This window comes from Lissotriton helveticus, chromosome 2_2, assembly GCF_964261635.1.
Source record: "Lissotriton helveticus chromosome 2_2, aLisHel1.1, whole genome shotgun sequence".
NCBI classification, from domain to species: Eukaryota; Metazoa; Chordata; class Amphibia; order Caudata; family Salamandridae; genus Lissotriton; species Lissotriton helveticus.
In genome coordinates this window covers 371,181,657-371,199,632 of record NC_136060.1, presented here as the reverse complement: position 1 = coordinate 371,199,632, position 17,976 = coordinate 371,181,657, and the positions used below count along the sequence as shown (strand labels likewise).

General features: G+C 41.6%; 1 protein-coding gene across 1 annotated transcript in view; it reads left to right on the top strand.

The window, feature by feature from the left end:
• The window catches only part of MSANTD1 (Myb/SANT DNA binding domain containing 1), a 92,344-nt gene extending 83,919 nt beyond the window's left edge, over nt 1-8,425 (top strand). Inside the window, exon 3 of the mRNA XM_078679004.1 lies at nt 6,967-8,425. Coding sequence (XP_078535130.1) covers nt 6,967-7,207 — 241 coding nt within the window. The 3' untranslated portion in view covers nt 7,208-8,425. The remainder of the gene's footprint in view (nt 1-6,966) is intronic.
• Nucleotides 8,426-17,976: the final 9,551 nt, after the last annotated feature.

The window sequence follows — 17,976 nt, the reverse complement described above, 5'->3', positions numbered from 1 at the left end:
GCCTATAAGCTACACTGTAAACGGGCCGAAAGACAGTGGATATTGTACTATGCTGACGGTGACAAGGTAACCTGGAAGGAATGCCTAACAAAGTATAAAAAAGAGATAGTAACTACTAAGGCAGCATACTTTGCAGATCTTATTTTAACATCTCCAAACAGTGCCAAATGTGTTTTTACTATACTGAGAGATATGGCAAATCCTGATTGTACGAGCAATAAGATCACTCCGTCACAAGAGGTCTGTAATGGCCTGGCAAGATCACTCCGTCACAAGAGGTCTGTAATGGCCTGGTAACTTTTTTTCAGGATAAAACTAACAGGATCATTGAGGGGTTGAGACCAGACACTCCACTAGGCACTTGGGAAAGGGGGGAAATGGGAATAGCCAATCAAATGGGTACTGGGAATGGGGGGCCAGAGCCAGGGAGGCCAAGGGCTGCCCTTGACCACTGGGATCTGCCTACGGAGGATGAGTTTGTCAGGGTGGCATTGGGTATCTCTTCTGGCTCTCCGCTGGATCCCATCCCCCAAAAAATGTGGAAAGAGCTGGGCCTCGAGATTTTCCCACTGCTTCACCAGCTCTGTAACCAATCACTTAGTAGTGGGGTGGTCCCACAATAGTAGGCAATAGTAACCCCCCTGCTTAAAAAACCTCATTGGACCCTGGCTGCCATGGGAATTACAGACCTATCTCCCTTCTACCGTTCCCGGTAAAGATTGTGGAGCGCATGGTTAGCCGAGCTCTCTCTGGCTTTTTGGAAGGTAATAACAAGCTGGCGGAAGATCAATTTGGTTTTCGGCCAGGGCATGGGACTGAGACAGCGTTGGTCACGTGTGTTGGACAATCTTCGAATGCGTGCGGACAGGGGGCAATCGGCGACTTTGATTCTGTTGGACCTGTCCGCCGCATTCGATACTGTGAACCACGCTGTCATACTGGCAAGACTGGAAGAGGTGGGGGTGACAGGCGTGGCTCTGCGGTGGTTTCAGTCTTATCTGATAGGCAGACGGCAGGCCGTCGCTTTGCCCCCCTTTCGATCAGATTTTTGTGTCAGTAAACATGGGGTCTCTCAGGGGTCCTCAATCAGCCCCATTTTATTAAATGTTTACATGCGGCCATTACTGGATGTTATTAAAGCCAATAATATAAGTGTAGTTAATTATGCTGACAACACTCAACTGATTGTGTCCTTGGATGGCGACCCTGCAGACTCCCAAGAAACATTCCATAAGTGTATGCGTGAAATGGCGTCTTGGTTGAGAAACAACGTTCTGCAATTCAACAGTGACAAGACGGAGATCTTGCACTGTGGGGTGGGTAGAGTGCCATCAGTTTTGCCCTCTGACTTCTGGCCCATTCCTACAGATACACCTTCGGTTCCCGTGAGCATGATTCGCAACCTGGGTGTTAGCTTCAATGAGAAGCTTAACTTGGAATCACATGTAAACAAAGTAGTTAGACATTGTTACATGCTCATCAGAGGACTACGTAAGGTACTACCACTACTGCCGCCTCAGGTCAGAGGTTTAGTGGTTAGGAGTGTTGTTCTCAGCCGCCTGGATTACTGTAATGCTTTGCTACTGGAGTCTCCGTGTTATCTGATCATCCAGAGTATCCAGGCGGCAGCAGCAAAACTGGTCCTTAGGAGAATGCGCAGGTCTTCTACATCTAAAGCCTTGGCTGACCTGCACTGGCTACCAGTGAGACAAAGGATATTGTTCAAGTCCTTGTGTATTGCCTTTAGAGCGCTTCACGCACTTGGACCCAAACCGCTTCAGGCTAGGTTTGGAGGGTATGTACCAGCACGTAGTTTGTGTTCTTCAGCAGCTAATCTGGCAATTGTTCCAAGGATTAAAAGATCTACAATGGGGGGACGAGCTTTTGGCGTAGCTGCTGCTCACTTATGGAATAGCCTTCCCCCGGAGCTGAGGCAAACGCAGGATCTGCTGCTGTTTCGTAAGAAAGTCAAGACCTGGCTTTTTCCCAGAGTTTAACAGCCGGCCAGTTAGTTCCTGCAGTTGCACTTCTATTCTTAGTCTACTGTGTCTCAGCGCCAGGATGCCGGAGGGTTACAGAGCGCTTTATAAATGTAAATACATACATATATACAGCTTTACATCCAATTTAGACGGTGTTCACTCCCCCTGAATTTGTTAACGCATTCATGGCCATGCAATGCAGCTCGGATCAAGGACTGTTCTTGCTGTCCCGCACCAACTAAATCCCTAGGCCACGTTTTTTTTGGTTTTTGGTTGCCAAGCATACTCAGGCCCTAGAGAAAATGGCTCATTACCATTTGCAAACGGCTGGGAACTAGAGATCATGGTGTAGCTTTACGTATTTTAAGATCAGACGCAAGATCCCTATATGCTTCTGCAAAGTTCCTGGGCCATATGTGGGGAATCAGAAGGAAAGCCCAAAAATCAATTCTGTTGTTCCATCAAGTATGAACCTTTTTAGGCATTGCCAGTGGAGACACCTTTTTGTGTATTCATGAAGACTGGACACTGAGTGGTTTTATATACCAGAAAGTCAGGTCCACTGTGTGGATTGATGTTTTACTACATTAATCAAATGATACATTTTATACGGTATAGTTTTAGATGGTTGTATTTTAGTAATAAGTCATATGTATCGATTAGATATTACTTTTGAAATGAAACCGAAAGATTTTGTATATTGTAAACTTTATTAATCTGTATATATGCAATTGCACTTTTATGGTCTGCTGACCGAAATAAAGTTTATTGATTGGTTGAATGATGAATATTCTTGGGGGGACAGACAGGAAGGAGTTCCTGGCAAATGGCAAATGGGAAATGCTTACTATAAAATGGAATAGCCTTAGAATGAGGTAAGGAGTTGTTAAGGGAGGATTATGGAAGGGCTTAGGGAGGGGAAAACACCCACCCACAGAAGAGTTAGCCCATTTTTTTTTTTATATTGCACTAGAATCGACCCCCGAAGGGGTATCTCTCTGCTAAAACGGACTGGGAGACGAGGCAGTGGTTCTTAACAGTTTAACAAATACCGAACAAGAAGGTCTTGAGCAATTTTCTGATTCTCAAATGTTCAGAACACTGTCTGAGAGAGAGAGAGAGCTCATTCCAGACAGAGACGAGGGCCAAGATAGGAGAGAGCTTTCCCTCCTAGTCTAGCCCTTCTTATACAAGGCACTTCCAGGAGATGTTTGCCACTGGAGCGGAGAGATCTTGAGGGAACATAGGGCAGAAATGTCTACGAGAGTTAAAATCCACATTTTGTAAAGCGCACAGTCACCCGCAAGGGTCTCTAGGCGCTGGGGGCCATCGGGAAGATTAAGCAAGCTATTTCCTAGAGTCACATGGTGCTGGGATAATCTGCCGCCGGGGATCGAACCGTGATCCCCAGATTCCGGAGTCAGTCGCCCTAGCCGCGGCCCCACACCTCTTACACCAGATAGGAAGGGCACAGGTTCTGAAGTGCTTTGTGTATAATGCAACAGGTTTTTAACTTGATCCGCTAGCGAATGGGGAGCCAATGGAGCTTTACAAGGAGAGGCTGGGAAGGAGTCCTGGAGGGAGCATTCAGTACCAGCCGTGCTGCTGTGTTTTGAACTACCTGTAGTCTGCTGAGTGAGCTTTCATTGGCCAAGATCAGCAGACAGTTGCAGTAGTCCAAGCGGCCCAATACCAGAGCCTGGACTAGAGTTCTATGGGTAGAATCAGGGAGCAGTGGGAAGACATGACGAAGGAAGCCTATTGCATGAAAGCATGAGCCAGCAGTGTGAGTAACATGCTCCTTTAGGCTAAGGGCCTGATCCAGATGAATGCCCAGATTTTTAACTATAAGCTTAGGAGCTGGGTAAGAACCCAATTCAGTTGGCCACCAGTCTGGAATCCATAATAGCGGAGCTTCTCCAAAGAGCATTACCTCCGTCTTACCCACATTGCATTGTAAGAAGTTGTTTACCATCCATTGGGATATGGCCCTCATCCCATTTGATAAGGCCAACGGAACTGCAGCCGTTAGTTTGTTAAATGGAAAGAGGAGCTGCGTATCATCGGCATACGATATGGGAATAAACCCATATGTCCTTAGGAGATTGGCCAGAGGAGCAACATATATGTTAAATAATGTAGGGCTCAGACAAGAGCCCTTAGGTACTCCCTTGGTCAACTTCATAGGGGCCGAATGATACGTGCCAGGTTAACACTCTGGGACCGGTCCGAAAGAAAACTCTTCATCCAAGCTAAAGCTGATTCTCTTAGCTCCACCTCCTCCAATCTTCTGAGCAAGACACTGTGAGAAACAGTGTCGAAAGCTGCGGATAGGTCTAACAGCATCAGAATCATGGATTGGCCCTCATCTAGGGACATTCTGATAGTATCTGAAACTGCAAGTAATGCAGATTCGGTGCTGTATCTAGGCCTAAAACCTGACTGGGAATGGTCTAAACATCCAGTCTGTTCGAAAAAGTTGGAAAGATGACTGTTAACAGTTCTTGCGGATGGGCCTGACCTGGGCAATCTTCCACTCAAGTGGAACTTTACCCTCAGTGAGGAAGAGATTAATGAGAGATTGAACCACAGGTGCAAGCTGTTTAGTCAGAGATGGAATAACTTTAGCAGGGATGTTGTCAGAGGGTGATCCAGACTTTATCTGATGGATCCAGGTTTCAACCTCAGCCACGGAAATAGCTGGGAAGTTGGTAAGTAAAGTAAGGTTGTCCGGTTTGATGCTATCTAAGGCCAAAGGTTTTTGCTGCTCGTTACCTGCTGCCATGATTTTGCCATATATGAGCTCAAACTTCTGCGAGAAATATATCGCAATATCATCGCACAGCACAGCTGTTGGGAAGGGACCTCAACACTTTCACACGCCTTTGGATTGATAAAAGACTGGTGGATTTTATACAACGATTTTGAGGAGTTCCCAGCCTGAGTTAGCTGTGATGCTATATGCAATTTGCGTGCAGTGTTTATATTTTTGTGGTAGCTGGTCAGGATGGAATAATAATACTGGTTTCTGTGCACCTCGTTGTATGAGGCACACCAGAGTCTTTCCAGCTTCCTACACATTTGTTTTTGAATTCGCAGATCCTCTGTGAACCAAGCTGCCTGAAGGCGATTGGGGTGGCTCACACAGAATTTCACAGGCGAGATCTGATCAATTGTCTTTACAATTGCCACATTGTATTTGAGTAGTGCCTCCTCAATATTGTCCGCTTCTGTGAATAAGGGTTTTTTAAAAGCATTTTGAAAATTCTCCACTGAGAATTTCTGCCATTGTCTACGTAAGTAGGCTGTGGCTGAGTGAGAGTTTTTAGGGTCTATAAGGTCCTGCATATAGAATTTGATAATTGAATGGTCCGACCAATTAATTTGTTTGGGAGGTTCACACTTGATCTTAGGAGAGTTTGAGAATATAATGTCTAGAGTATGGCCGGCTATATGGGTTGGCCCTTCATTGAGCTGAGTTAGGCCCAGTAAAGATAGATGAGCATCTAAATTGGTATTACTTTCACTATGGACATTAAAATCTCCTAGCAATAAAAAGTTTTTACCTGTGTTCATGTGAGGAGCTCGTAATTCAACCAATTGTAGAGAAAAGTTAGCTATGGGTCCTGGAGAGCGGTAGATTAATGCCCCTTTCCAGCTAGTGTGTAATGGAGCGTCTATCCTAAAAATTAGTACTTCCATAGTGGCATTACTGCATTGGTCTAAGACAGAGATGTTAATCCTGTCTTTATGGACAATCGCGATGCCACCCCCAGTTTTAATAGGTCTATCCAGTCTGGTCATTTTGTATCCTTCTGGGATCTATAGTTACGACACCTAAAAAAGGTCCCCAACCAGTCGTAAATGTACTCCAGCTCAGACCTGGCGTACGTCCTGCACCACTCAAGGCCAACCATTGGTGCTGCACCAACTTCCCATTGAAAATAATGGCGGCAGGTACTTAAAATATCACCACATAGGGAATAATGTTGAAACGTATTTATTTATTTTGAGGTTTACAAATATACAGAAATGTAATTTAAGGTTAAAAAAATAGAAAGTGAATATTATTTTATCATGCAATAAGTTTATTGACATTTCTTTCTAAGTTAAAAAACCAATTACATTAACTTAAATTAATTCTATTCATAACTTTTAGTAATTTTTGCTACATATTAAATTTACACATTTTACTTTGGATGACAATAGGTTTGAATACATCTTTAAAAAAATGACTAATGTAAAATACTTAATTTCATTTAATATTTAATTCAAAATTAAGGTAATAGTGCTGTAGCATTTTTGAGATTTTGCTCTACATTTAAAATATATAAAAATAATTTGCATTAATATTTAACATAAAAATATTCTCACTAAATTTAAAAAAAATGTTAATACATTTTTAAAACTTCTCTATACTTTACCATAGGGAGATCTCCACCCTCGTGGTGTAAACATTGGCCTGCATGTGAAACGTTACTTGTAGTAAGTAACATTACACTCCTAAAAGTGGCTCCGCCCCCTGGTTTCAGGGGATGGGGACATGTAAGTCTACACTTTGTAGTAAACTTGCACTCTTAAATGGCAAATAGTATTTAATTTACTACAAAGTATGAGAATTAATTTAGACGTGTAAATTTACTCCTGTATACATTTTCCTTTGAAAATGTAGCCCCTTTAGAGTTGATTTATTTTTATATTAGTTTAGTATTTAATAATTGGATACCTGAATTTCTGAAATATGAAGACAGGTATAGAAATAATTCATCGATTAAACTAATTAGTTAATCAATAGTGCTGTTACCACAAAAACATACCATTGTACCAGATAATAGAAATGTGCATGAAACATAATTCACATCCTTGAAAACATAACATTGTACCAGATAGTAGAAATGTACATTTTGTTTTTGCAGACAAGCATTTCCTGTAAAAAGTATTGTCTCCAGTTAGTACCCTGTTGACTTTGATGTTCTTGTTTTAGGCCTGAAGAAAGACCAGTCAAGAAGAGAAAAATTCAAACTGGAAATTATCAAAAGAAAAAACTAAAAGTAATGGAAGCCATGTTGGAGGAGCAAAAGAAATTAAGCCGAGCTATGGAAGAGACCTGCAGAGAGGTGCGGCGAGTCCTGGACCAGCAGAACATCATTCAAGTCCAAAGCCTGCAGCTACAAGAACGGATGATGAACCTCCTAGAGAAAATGATCTCCAAGTCTAGCGCTTAGACCCTGTCGCAGACGCCACTGTGTAAAAGATAGCGACCCACAGGCACATTTATTTTGTGTTTGGAGATGTTGTTTACATCGAGTAAACTTCTGGAAGTGATGCATATTCCAGTGGGAATGAGACAGGAACTCAAAGCAGGACTTGTCATTCAACCCATGCTGACCTGCCCATAGTAAGTTAAGAATGGTGCAGTTCTCCAATGATTTGCACACTTGCTGTGGTTGTCTGCCTACAGAGTGTGAGAGACGCTTGACACTGGGAGACGGGGACTGATGGCACTTTACTTTGCACTTCATGGATGTGCAGGCTGTACAATGCCCTCCAAGGACGTGTTTCTAAATTTCACGATGGGATCCACCTGAGAGGTCCCAGTCCTGACCTTTTTTTAAGATTGAATGTCACCTGTAAATGTGTTCCATAGAATGGTTATTACATTTCATGACTGCCAAGCACATATTTTGTATGTGTATGTGTATACGGTTTGTGTACGTCCATATGTCGCTGATAAGATAAGAGTGCTGCAAGGACACTTTGGGTCATCTTCCCGAGTCACAGCACTCGGGAGGAAATAGCAGAAACAGGTCGATTTTGTGAGTAGGCAGAATTAAACTGAGTTATAACACTTCTTTACAATATATTGAACTCTTCCCATGTAGGAGGGTCAATATGGTAATAATAACTTTGCTTTTCCATAGTGCCCCATGCCACAATTCTGCTTTTTCTAAGCGATGTACAGAACAGCTATTATTATGAGCATCTTTATGGTACTCATTTATCAACCGCAGGGGGCTGCGTTTACCCTAAAGGGATTTGAATTAGTGACCTTCAGTTTACCAGATTTTTCAGCAGCAAGAGTTCAACTCACTGAGCACTCCTGCCAGGTTTTTTTTTAAAGCTGCACTGGCGTTTCTTGTCACTTGCCTGGTGGGTCTATATGATTGAGGTAAAAGGGCAATGCATAGTGAAATAGAATGCCAAGCTGATCACAGTGCCCTTAAATAGTGGTGTATTCTGACACATGCAGTATGAATTTGGCTCGAAGGTGATGGCTGTGTGCGAGGAATTCATTGATTGGTGACCGGGTGGGAGAATAAAGGTTTTGAGGGGTATACTGATGCATGCTGCATCTGGGTGCAGCTAGTCAAGACAGAGAGAAGAACATAATAATGGCTCAGCTCACAATTTGGTCAACCCTAAGCAACTATCAGGCAGGAAGGGATAAGGTGAAAAATGTATTGCAAAACTGTTCACAATAGTAATATATATATATATATATATATATATATATATATATATATGTATATATATATATATATATATATATGTATATATATATATATATGTATATATATATATATATATATATATTGACAGATAGAAGAAAACCTAACAATTAGAATGCCCTGTCTCCTGGTAAAAGAAACCAATAATATAGTAAGCAGAATAAAAAATAAACCCACCACTATAAATTGAGTATTGTAGCCTTAAAATAAAATATATCCTAGGATGCTATTACAATAATTTAATCATCCATACGTTTCAAAAATTGATTGAGCAAGAGAAGTATCTAGCCAGGGAAAGGCAGAGGTTCACCTTACTGAACAAAGTTGCATTCCTCCTTAGTGTACATGAGATGTATAGATCATTCATTGCTTAATAGTTTAATCAAATGTTTGCTCCCCTGATATCTGCATGACATTGAGACAAAGTCATAGCTTCATCCTGCCTTAAGAGTCCACCTTCCTGAGGATTCATGCGGTAGGGGTACAAGATCAGCGCTTGTCCAACCTCCAGCAATTAGAAGACAATGCCCTGAACCTCTTGTTCCTCGGTTGTCCTTGAACCCTCAATCTTTGCCTCAGTCACCTCCCGCAGCAGTATTTGACCCTATCTGACTGAGGACATCTTGGACCTGCAGGGATGCTTGGCAAGGTGCTGGGACCAAAGTTATGCTCCCTGCTTCTCTCTTAGAAGTCACTCCTGGCAACCTGGCACAGCAGGTTTATAATTTGGACATTTACTGCGATGAACCTGCCATGCATCGAAGTACTGCAAATTGCCTCTCCTGGAGACAAGATGGTCTTATCTATGGTAAAGACCTTTTTATAGCTCTATTTGCAGAATGGGAACAGAGCAGCTGAGAGTTTCGTTTTGTCCATCAGACCAGAAGCATTTAAAGTAGAGTTGAACCCACAGATTGGCGGAAGTAACAGTCCCTTGATGTACCTGTGATGGATATGCCTAAAATTGAGTATAATGTCCTAGGCAGAGGGTGGACAAAATGTGATTACTACAAACAAATGCCACTCACTGGTCTGGTAATTGCAGTGTGCCATCCAACTTTCTTCTGGGTTTTTTGAGGTGTACAGTGGAAGGCGTAGATTTTGACTAAATCCTTCTATTCTACAGTACAATTTAAGATGATTACTCCCTGAATGATGTCAAAATGTCATTCAGATGTTTAATGCCAAGTGCAGACCTCTTTTCTGTTTGTAACTTATGAAAATTTGAGTACTTTCAGCATCCTCCAGTTCAGTTAAATTCGCATCTAGGCATTTTTGACAGTTTAAGCATATTAAGACATTGTGCCTAATAATGTTTTCCCATACAGGAATATGGAACTCACATGGCCTGGGAGTTTGTATGTAATTTGAGGATAAATCTATTTTTCTCCTTCTGCAAAATTCAAAATGTAGAAGAGATCCTATTCCCTGAGACAAAAAGCAAGTCAGGGTAAACATTTGTAAAAGATGAGAGCTGCTACTCTTTTTTAAACATAGTATTGGATAGTATCTGAACAAGAATGAAATGAAAGTGGACAATGCATTTGATTTTCCTAACCTGTAGTTGAATCCAACATACAAGGGGTGATTTGTCTAACCACTGGCAATCACTTGGGGTACCATTCCAACCCTTTGTTATTTAGCCCACTGTGCCACCTCAGTTTGGACCCAGCCATTTGTGAATCAATCTTGACCCTGCTCTAATAGCAACAGCCCAGCCGAATTGTCCTCCTTCAACTGAAACACAAACAACCCAACACCAGTTTCACTCTGATTGGGGCTATCAGTCGGGTGTAGCTTGGTTCCAGGGGTACACTGAGCATGGGGCCCACGTCTGGTCATAGTCTTGCCAGTTAGGGCAGAACATCCGACACAAGAAAGGTGCTGAGAGGAATGCTTGCAGCTTATCTAATGACTAGCAATTGCTCATGGTAGCAGTCCAACCAATCTGTAGTTGGTCTGAAAATGTACGTGTGGTTTACCGCTGTTGGTGATGACAGAGGAAGTGATAGCTACATGCATTTTTTTTGTGTTGGAATTCTTAATGAATTATTTTGCAATTAAATTACATCTTGAAGACAATAGCATCAACCACACATTTATAATGGACAAATAAACAGGTTAATGAGAACTAGTACAGTTCTATGCCTCTTAGATGTTTGAGGAAAAGCTAATTCAATATTGATATGTGTTAAGGGGAGGAAGTGAGAAAATGTTGGCCAAAAACATGAGATATTACATACGGGTAATCTTGATCATTTGTTTGTATTTTTTGGATAGATCAAGTATTGCCTAGTATTCAGACATGGTGACTTATGGTCATGGTGAAAGGTCTCCCTGATCTCGGATAATATTATAAAATTTGATGATGGAGGGACATCAGGACTCTAAAAGGAAATTATTCTATCTTTCCTATTGCAGAATTCCTTTGCGACATCAATGTATGGCTTAATTCTATTGAGTCTATTTTACTGCATTGTCACATTTTCTGCAGAGCCATGCCAAGGTGCCAGGGTAGGATAGAAAATAAGAGGGGAGAAGGAGTGTAAGGTGTATAGGTGAATAAGATGGAAAAGGAAAGGAGAGAGTAAAAATTATATAAGAATGGAAGAAAGTATTGAACTACGCAACTGAAGTCACAAAGTGGCTTAGAATGTGGAATATACAGTAAATAAAATAAAATACAAGATGAGCGGTTTAGACTGAATCTGGTGTAGCTACAGGCGTTTTTTAATAATTTGTTAATATTGTTGTTGTTCTTTTAAAAATCTGCGGCCTTATGTAGAGATCACTTTGCTCATCGACTTTTTGCACTCTGTAATTTTGTGATACAACCCATGTACTAATACATTGCATCGCAAACTCTTGAGTCACAGAGGTTTGCACTATGACCTGGCTAATGCATATTAATTAGGCAGGTCGCTGTTTGCACCCCCCTAATGATTGGCTATAAACACTGGGATGGTGACCTGTAAGAAAAATAGACCACCATCCATAAACCTGACTACACGAGGTCAAAACCCTGCTACTATGCTCAGGATCTGTGAGCAACCTAATCATATATATATATTTAAACAAAACATCCCCAGTTGAAGACGCACTCAAACGGCAGAATCATGTGTTCCATAGCCCGCGGTCGTTACAAAACAAAGCAGGCCACGGAATAGCGGAGATTCGAACGAGCGCGAAGGCGGCTGCCAGATTTCACCGCACTGATTAAACGGGACGGTTTTAGTCCGCACCCATGCTCCCATAAGAAGGAAGCATTGGGAACATCATCACACGTGAGAGAAGCAGCTTCACGAGGAATACAATTTAGATGGCATCTTTTGAAATTCACTAGATGTGCTGCTCTAGGCTGCGAATTAAGCTTTGAGGTCCTGATGAGAACCCCGGGATGTGAGGGGGTTTGAAACGCGTAGACCTTCATTTTTTGGCCATAAGAATTGTGAATCATTCTGATTGGTTGAATCATTGGATAATTTATGTAATGTGTTTTCTATGGCTTGTATTGAACAAAATTGAAATTTTATAAAGTTGTTTTGTTGGTTTGAAAGGACAGTTTGAGTGTGAGTGTTGTATGAAGTGGTGATTGTCAAAAAGGGTAGATTGTGTATTTATGGAGTTGTATGATGATGGTGGAATGGGTGATAAAAGGTGAAGAATGTTAGCAAAAACTTAGAGTTTGATAGTGTCGGTATGTGCAAGTGTTTCAAAGATTTTTTGATTTTTTTTGGGGGGGGATAAAATTATGAAAATAAAGGAAACTCTTGATTAACTCAGACGGAGGAAGAGGTCTATGGTATATGTTGTTTAATGTCAAGATGCACCCTCAGAAAAAAATGAGAGTGAATAAGCATCAGTACTGGCAGCTCTGCTGTTCGTTGTTCAATTGAGGCTTGGCCTTACTGATTAGAGCCCAAACCCAGTTTTGGTATTGGTTTCACGTTTCAGAGCACAGCTCCTTGGTCATAGGTTCTGTGATACTGCACAGAAATGGTTCGGCATGTCCATTTAATTAGCCCTCAGTAGGCTTCACAGGTGAGTTCAACTAAGTGTTGCATGCTGGTATCAGTAGTGCACTTTCAAAATTCCTTTACCTTTAGTAGGTTTCTGTGCTGTAGCAAAAAGGTCATTTAATTTAAAAGCCCTCCAGTGGGCCTCTAAGAGGAAAATGTTCATTTTCTTTTTTCTTTTCCACTAGAGTAGTTCCATGTCCTCGTGGCCCCCTAACCTTGACCTTGAGGAGTGGTGCAATCTAGTTGGACTGCCGGTCATAAATCTTTAAACAAAACATCCCTAGTTGAAGACTACTAGAAAAACAGATGAATTCCAATGATTCTTTTAAAAAATAGGAAACTGGCATTTTCATTCAGATGCATTGCATTGCCTTACGTGTTTCAGAGCACAGCTCCTTGGTCACAGGCTCCATGATACTGCACAGAAATGGTGGAAGGCACTCCCCTCTGCATGTCCATTTAATTAGCCCTCAGTGTTGCATGCTGGTATCAGTAGTGCACTTTCAAAATTCCTTTACCTTTAGTAGGTTTCTGTGCTGTAGCAAAATGTTCATTTAATTTAAAAGCCCTCCAGTGGGACTCAGAGATGAAAAAGTTCAGTTTATTTTTACTTTTCTGCTTTTCCACTAAGGAAGACTCGGAATAGTTCCATGTCCTCATATCATACATACTTTACAGAGAATAAAGAAATGGGTTGCACTCATGGGCAGCTTTCGATTCCTTTAATGCAATATCTTAATTTCTTTCAGGAACCAAATGCTAACAATGTCCCAACGGGTTTCGGTCTCGCAGAGACCTTGTTCCCAGATATACGATCAACATATTGTGCACATTTTAAATATGTCATTCATTTCATTTACTCATTTCCTGTTTACATCTCTATGGAATCCTGGGAAATGGTAGTTTGTTGGTGCACATATGTTTTCTGTTCTTAAAAGTGAAACTAGTGAATGAATATAAACTTTGTATGATCTATATTTTTCATAGTTTACAACATTCAACATACATATGGAAGAATTATTTTCAGCAAAACATAATACATTTATTTTGCTTTCTAAACTATTAAATTCATAGGGCATTTCTTTGGAGAAATTGTATATATGCTATACTATCCTGGCATTTCCAAATTCAAATTAAATCACCTTATAGCAATACCCTCTAGTGGGTTTATTGACATATTTCTAGAAATTCAATTGATAATCAAATCAAATGCTTTCGGTGATCTAATACACCAATTTAAACACAATCACACGACACAAGCACATAATTATTTGTATGAAGCAAGAGGATTAGCCTACTAGAGGTCATAACTTAATGTGGAGGGAGAAGGGCATATGATTCTTATGGAAAGATGAAATGACCAATGTGAAGTATTAGTTTGGGATTTCTGATTCAAATCACCAGATAGTGGTATCAAACGTAAGATCAATTGGTGTATTAGATAACCAAAATTATTTGAATTGATTTTCAATTGAATTTCTAGAGCAGGCCTTGGTACTCTGGACAACTGCCAGCTCCCTCCTGGACCACCTGACACAGTTCCAATAAGAAACTCTGCCAACAAGGACAGCTTACCCTTTACATATGAATTACCAACACCTTTGAGGAGTTATTGACTTTTCAATGGTTTCGCAGTTATGTTCACAAGCTATTGATACATCTCATTGTGTTTTGTGGTTAGGGGTGGATGTCCCCGTCAGCCCCGACCCACCTCTTGATAGCAATTTAGAATGAACCGGTAAACCCAGTTTGCACTTTGGAAAGGTTTCTCTGAATGGCAAAATTGGTTTAGTACATGGCAAAAAAAAACATTTTGCAGTCGCAAACCCTGTGATTTTGCTAATTGTAGTGTGAATTATCGCAGAGTGGTTTGTACGTTTGGCCCATATCACAGTTGTCGCAAATAAAGAAAGCCACTGATCCTGTTGTAACCTCGAAGTTATTAAGTTTGGTTATGCTCTACAGTTCTTTTGGATACTCATTTTGTGCAAGAGAATATTGCTTTTTTCTCTTAATTATTGCTTTTCTTCACCCATGCGGTGTTGGAACCATTATATCCTGTCGTTTTCCAAATAAATTTAAGTTTATCTCCTTTATTTAGTCCTGAATAGTTCTCCATTAACAACAAGTGTAGAGCTTTCGGCTGGACAAACCTTAATGGTGACTAGTCCTGGATTATTTAGAAGTAATGTATGCTTCACGGTTTAACCTACAGTCAGTGGTATATAACATATGATTACATGCTGCTAATGTATGTATTATGACAGTTGTCTAATGTCTGTATTTTTCCAAGGGTTGGATGTTTTTTGTTGGAGAGCAGGGCTGCAGCTTCCAATGACTGAAAGGTAGTGAAAGAAGGATCTGTGAAAATGGAGTGTGTAAACTAAATAATTAAATACATGTGAAGTGTGCAGTCAGTAGAGTTCTCATTTTGTAAGGTTCAAGAGTCTGTGCTGCGTCATATATTTGTATAGCTTAACAGACAAATAATAGAACTGTCCAAACAATATCTTTTTATTAGAGAACATTTTAAATGCAATGCAAAATGTAAAAATAGCAGCAGCTAGGTTAGAGTTGTAGTCTTTGCAACATAAAACACCATCTCAATATAGTGCATTCAGAATATAAAAAAAGCCTACTTTGTATAAAAAGTGTTTTTTACCATGACTGAAACTCCATAACATTAATTATGATTATACAAATAGTGTGGTCGCATATATTAAAAAACCTCATTGTTTACATTAAACTCAGGAGGTCAAATGAAAAAAGAACGTCATCCCAAGCTCTCCTATAGAACTCAATGTTAACACACTAGACTCCTGTTTATCCATCCCGTGAATGTAGTACAAACTGTCTGAGCTCCTAGTGCTACTCGTTGTACCGATATTAGATCGGCCAGTATGTATTGTCTCAAACTAAATTATGTTTTAGAAGTGAATAAATGTGCCAACGTTAAAGAAAGTAAACAGAGACATCAAATACATTGATTAAAACTGTGGTATTGTGCAACACAATCACTATTTTTATGAGTACTGCATTGTCTGCATAAAGAGAACTGGACTGGCTGCATTTAAGGGAACTGCACTGGCTGCATAAAGAGAACTGCATTGTCTCCATGAAGAGAACTGCACTGGCTGCATAGAGAGAACAGGACTGGCTGCATGTACAGAACTGCACTGGCTGCATGTACTGACCTGCATTGTCTCCACGAAGAGAACTGATCTGCATGCACGCACATACTTGTATTGTCTGCATGAAGAGAACTGCACTGGCTGCATATACAGACCTGCCTTGTCTGCATGAAGAGAACTGCATTGGCTGCATAAAGAGACCTGGACTGGCTGCATGTACAGAACTGCACTGGCTGCATGCAGAGACCTGTATTGTCTCCATGAAGAGAACTGATCTGCATGCACGCACATACTTGTATTGTCTGCATGAAGAGAACTGCACTGGCTGCATGTACTGACCTGCATTGTCTCCATGAAGAGAACTGATCTGCATGCACGCACATACTTGTATTGTCTGCATGAAGAGAACTGCACTGGCTGCATGTACTGACCTGCATTGTCTCCATGAAGAGAACTGCACTGGCTGCATAAAGAGAACTGCACTGGCTGCATGTACTGACCTGCATTGTCTCCATGAAGAGAACTGCACTGGCTGCATAAAGAGAACTGCACTGGCTGCATGTACTGACCTGCATTGTCTGCATGAAGAGAACTGCATTGGCTGCATAAAGAGAACTGGACTGGCTGCATGTACAGAACTGCACTGGCTGCATGTACGGACCTGCATTGTCTCCATGAAGAGAACTGATCTGCATGCACGCACATACTTGTATTGTCTGCATGAAGAGAACTGCACTGGCTGCATGTACTGACCTGCATTGTCTCCATGAAGAGAACTGATCTGCATGCACGTCATGCACGCACATACTTGTATTGTCTGCATGAAGAGAACTGCACTGGCTGCATGTACTGACCTGCATTGTCTCCATGAAGAGAACTGCACTGGCTGCATAAAGAGAACTGCACTGGCTGCATGTACTGACCTGCATTGTCTCCATGAAGAGAACTGCACTGGCTGCATAAAGAGAACTGCACTGGCTGCATGTACGGACCTGCATTGTCTCCATGAAGAGAACTGATCTGCATGCACGCACATACTTGTATTGTCTGCATGAAGAGAACTGCACTGGCTGCATGTACTGACCTGCATTGTCTCCATGAAGAGAACTGATCTGCATGCACGCACATACTTGTATTGTCTGCATGAAGAGAACTGCACTGGCTGCATATACAGACCTGCCTTGTCTGCATGAAGAGAACTGCATTGGCTGCATAAAGAGAACTGGACTGGCTGCATTTAAGGGAACTGCACTGGCTGCATGTACTGACCTTCATTGTCTCCATGAAGAGAACTGATCTGCATGCACGCACATACTTGTATTGTCTGCATGAAGAGAACTGCATTGTCTCCATGAAGAGAACTGCACTGGCTGCATAAAGAGAACTGGACTGGCTGCATGTACAGAACTGCACTGGCTGCATGTACTGACCTGCATTGTCTCAACAAAGAGAACTGATCTGCATGCACGCACATACTTGTATTGTCTGCATGAAGAGAACTGCACTGGCTGCATATACAGACCTGCCTTGTCTGCATGAAGGGAACTGCATTGGCTGCATAAAGAGAACTGGACTGGATGCATGTACAGAACTGCACTGGCTGCATGCAGAGACCTGTATTGTCTCCATGAAGAGAACTGATCTGCATGCACGCACATACTTGTATTGTCTGCATGAAGAGAACTGCACTGGCTGCATGTACTGACCTGCATTGTCTCCATGAAGAGAACTGATCTGCATGCACGCACATACTTGTATTGTCTGCATGAAGAGAACTGCACTGGCTGCATGTACTGACCTGCATTGTCTCCATGAAGAGAACTGCACTGGCTGCATAAAGAGAACTGCACTGGCTGCATGTACTGACCTGCATTGTCTCCATGAAGAGAACTGCACTGGCTGCATAAAGAGAACTGCACTGGCTGCATGTACTGACCTGCATTGTCTGCATGAAGAGAACTGCATTGGCTGCATAAAGAGAACTGGACTGGCTGCATGTACAGAACTGCACTGGCTGCATGTACGGACCGCATTGTCTCCATGAAGAGAACTGATCTGCATGCACGCACATACTTGTATTGTCTGCATGAAGAGAACTGCACTGGCTGCATGTACTGACCTGCATTGTCTCCATGAAGAGAACTGATCTGCATGCACGTCATGCACGCACATACTTGTATTGTCTGCATGAAGAGAACTTCACTGGCTGCATGTACTGACCTGCATTGTCTCCATGAAGAGAACTGCACTGGCTGCATAAAGAGAACTGCACTGGCTGCATGTACTGACCTGCATTGTCTCCATGAAGAGAACTGCACTGGCTGCATAAAGAGAA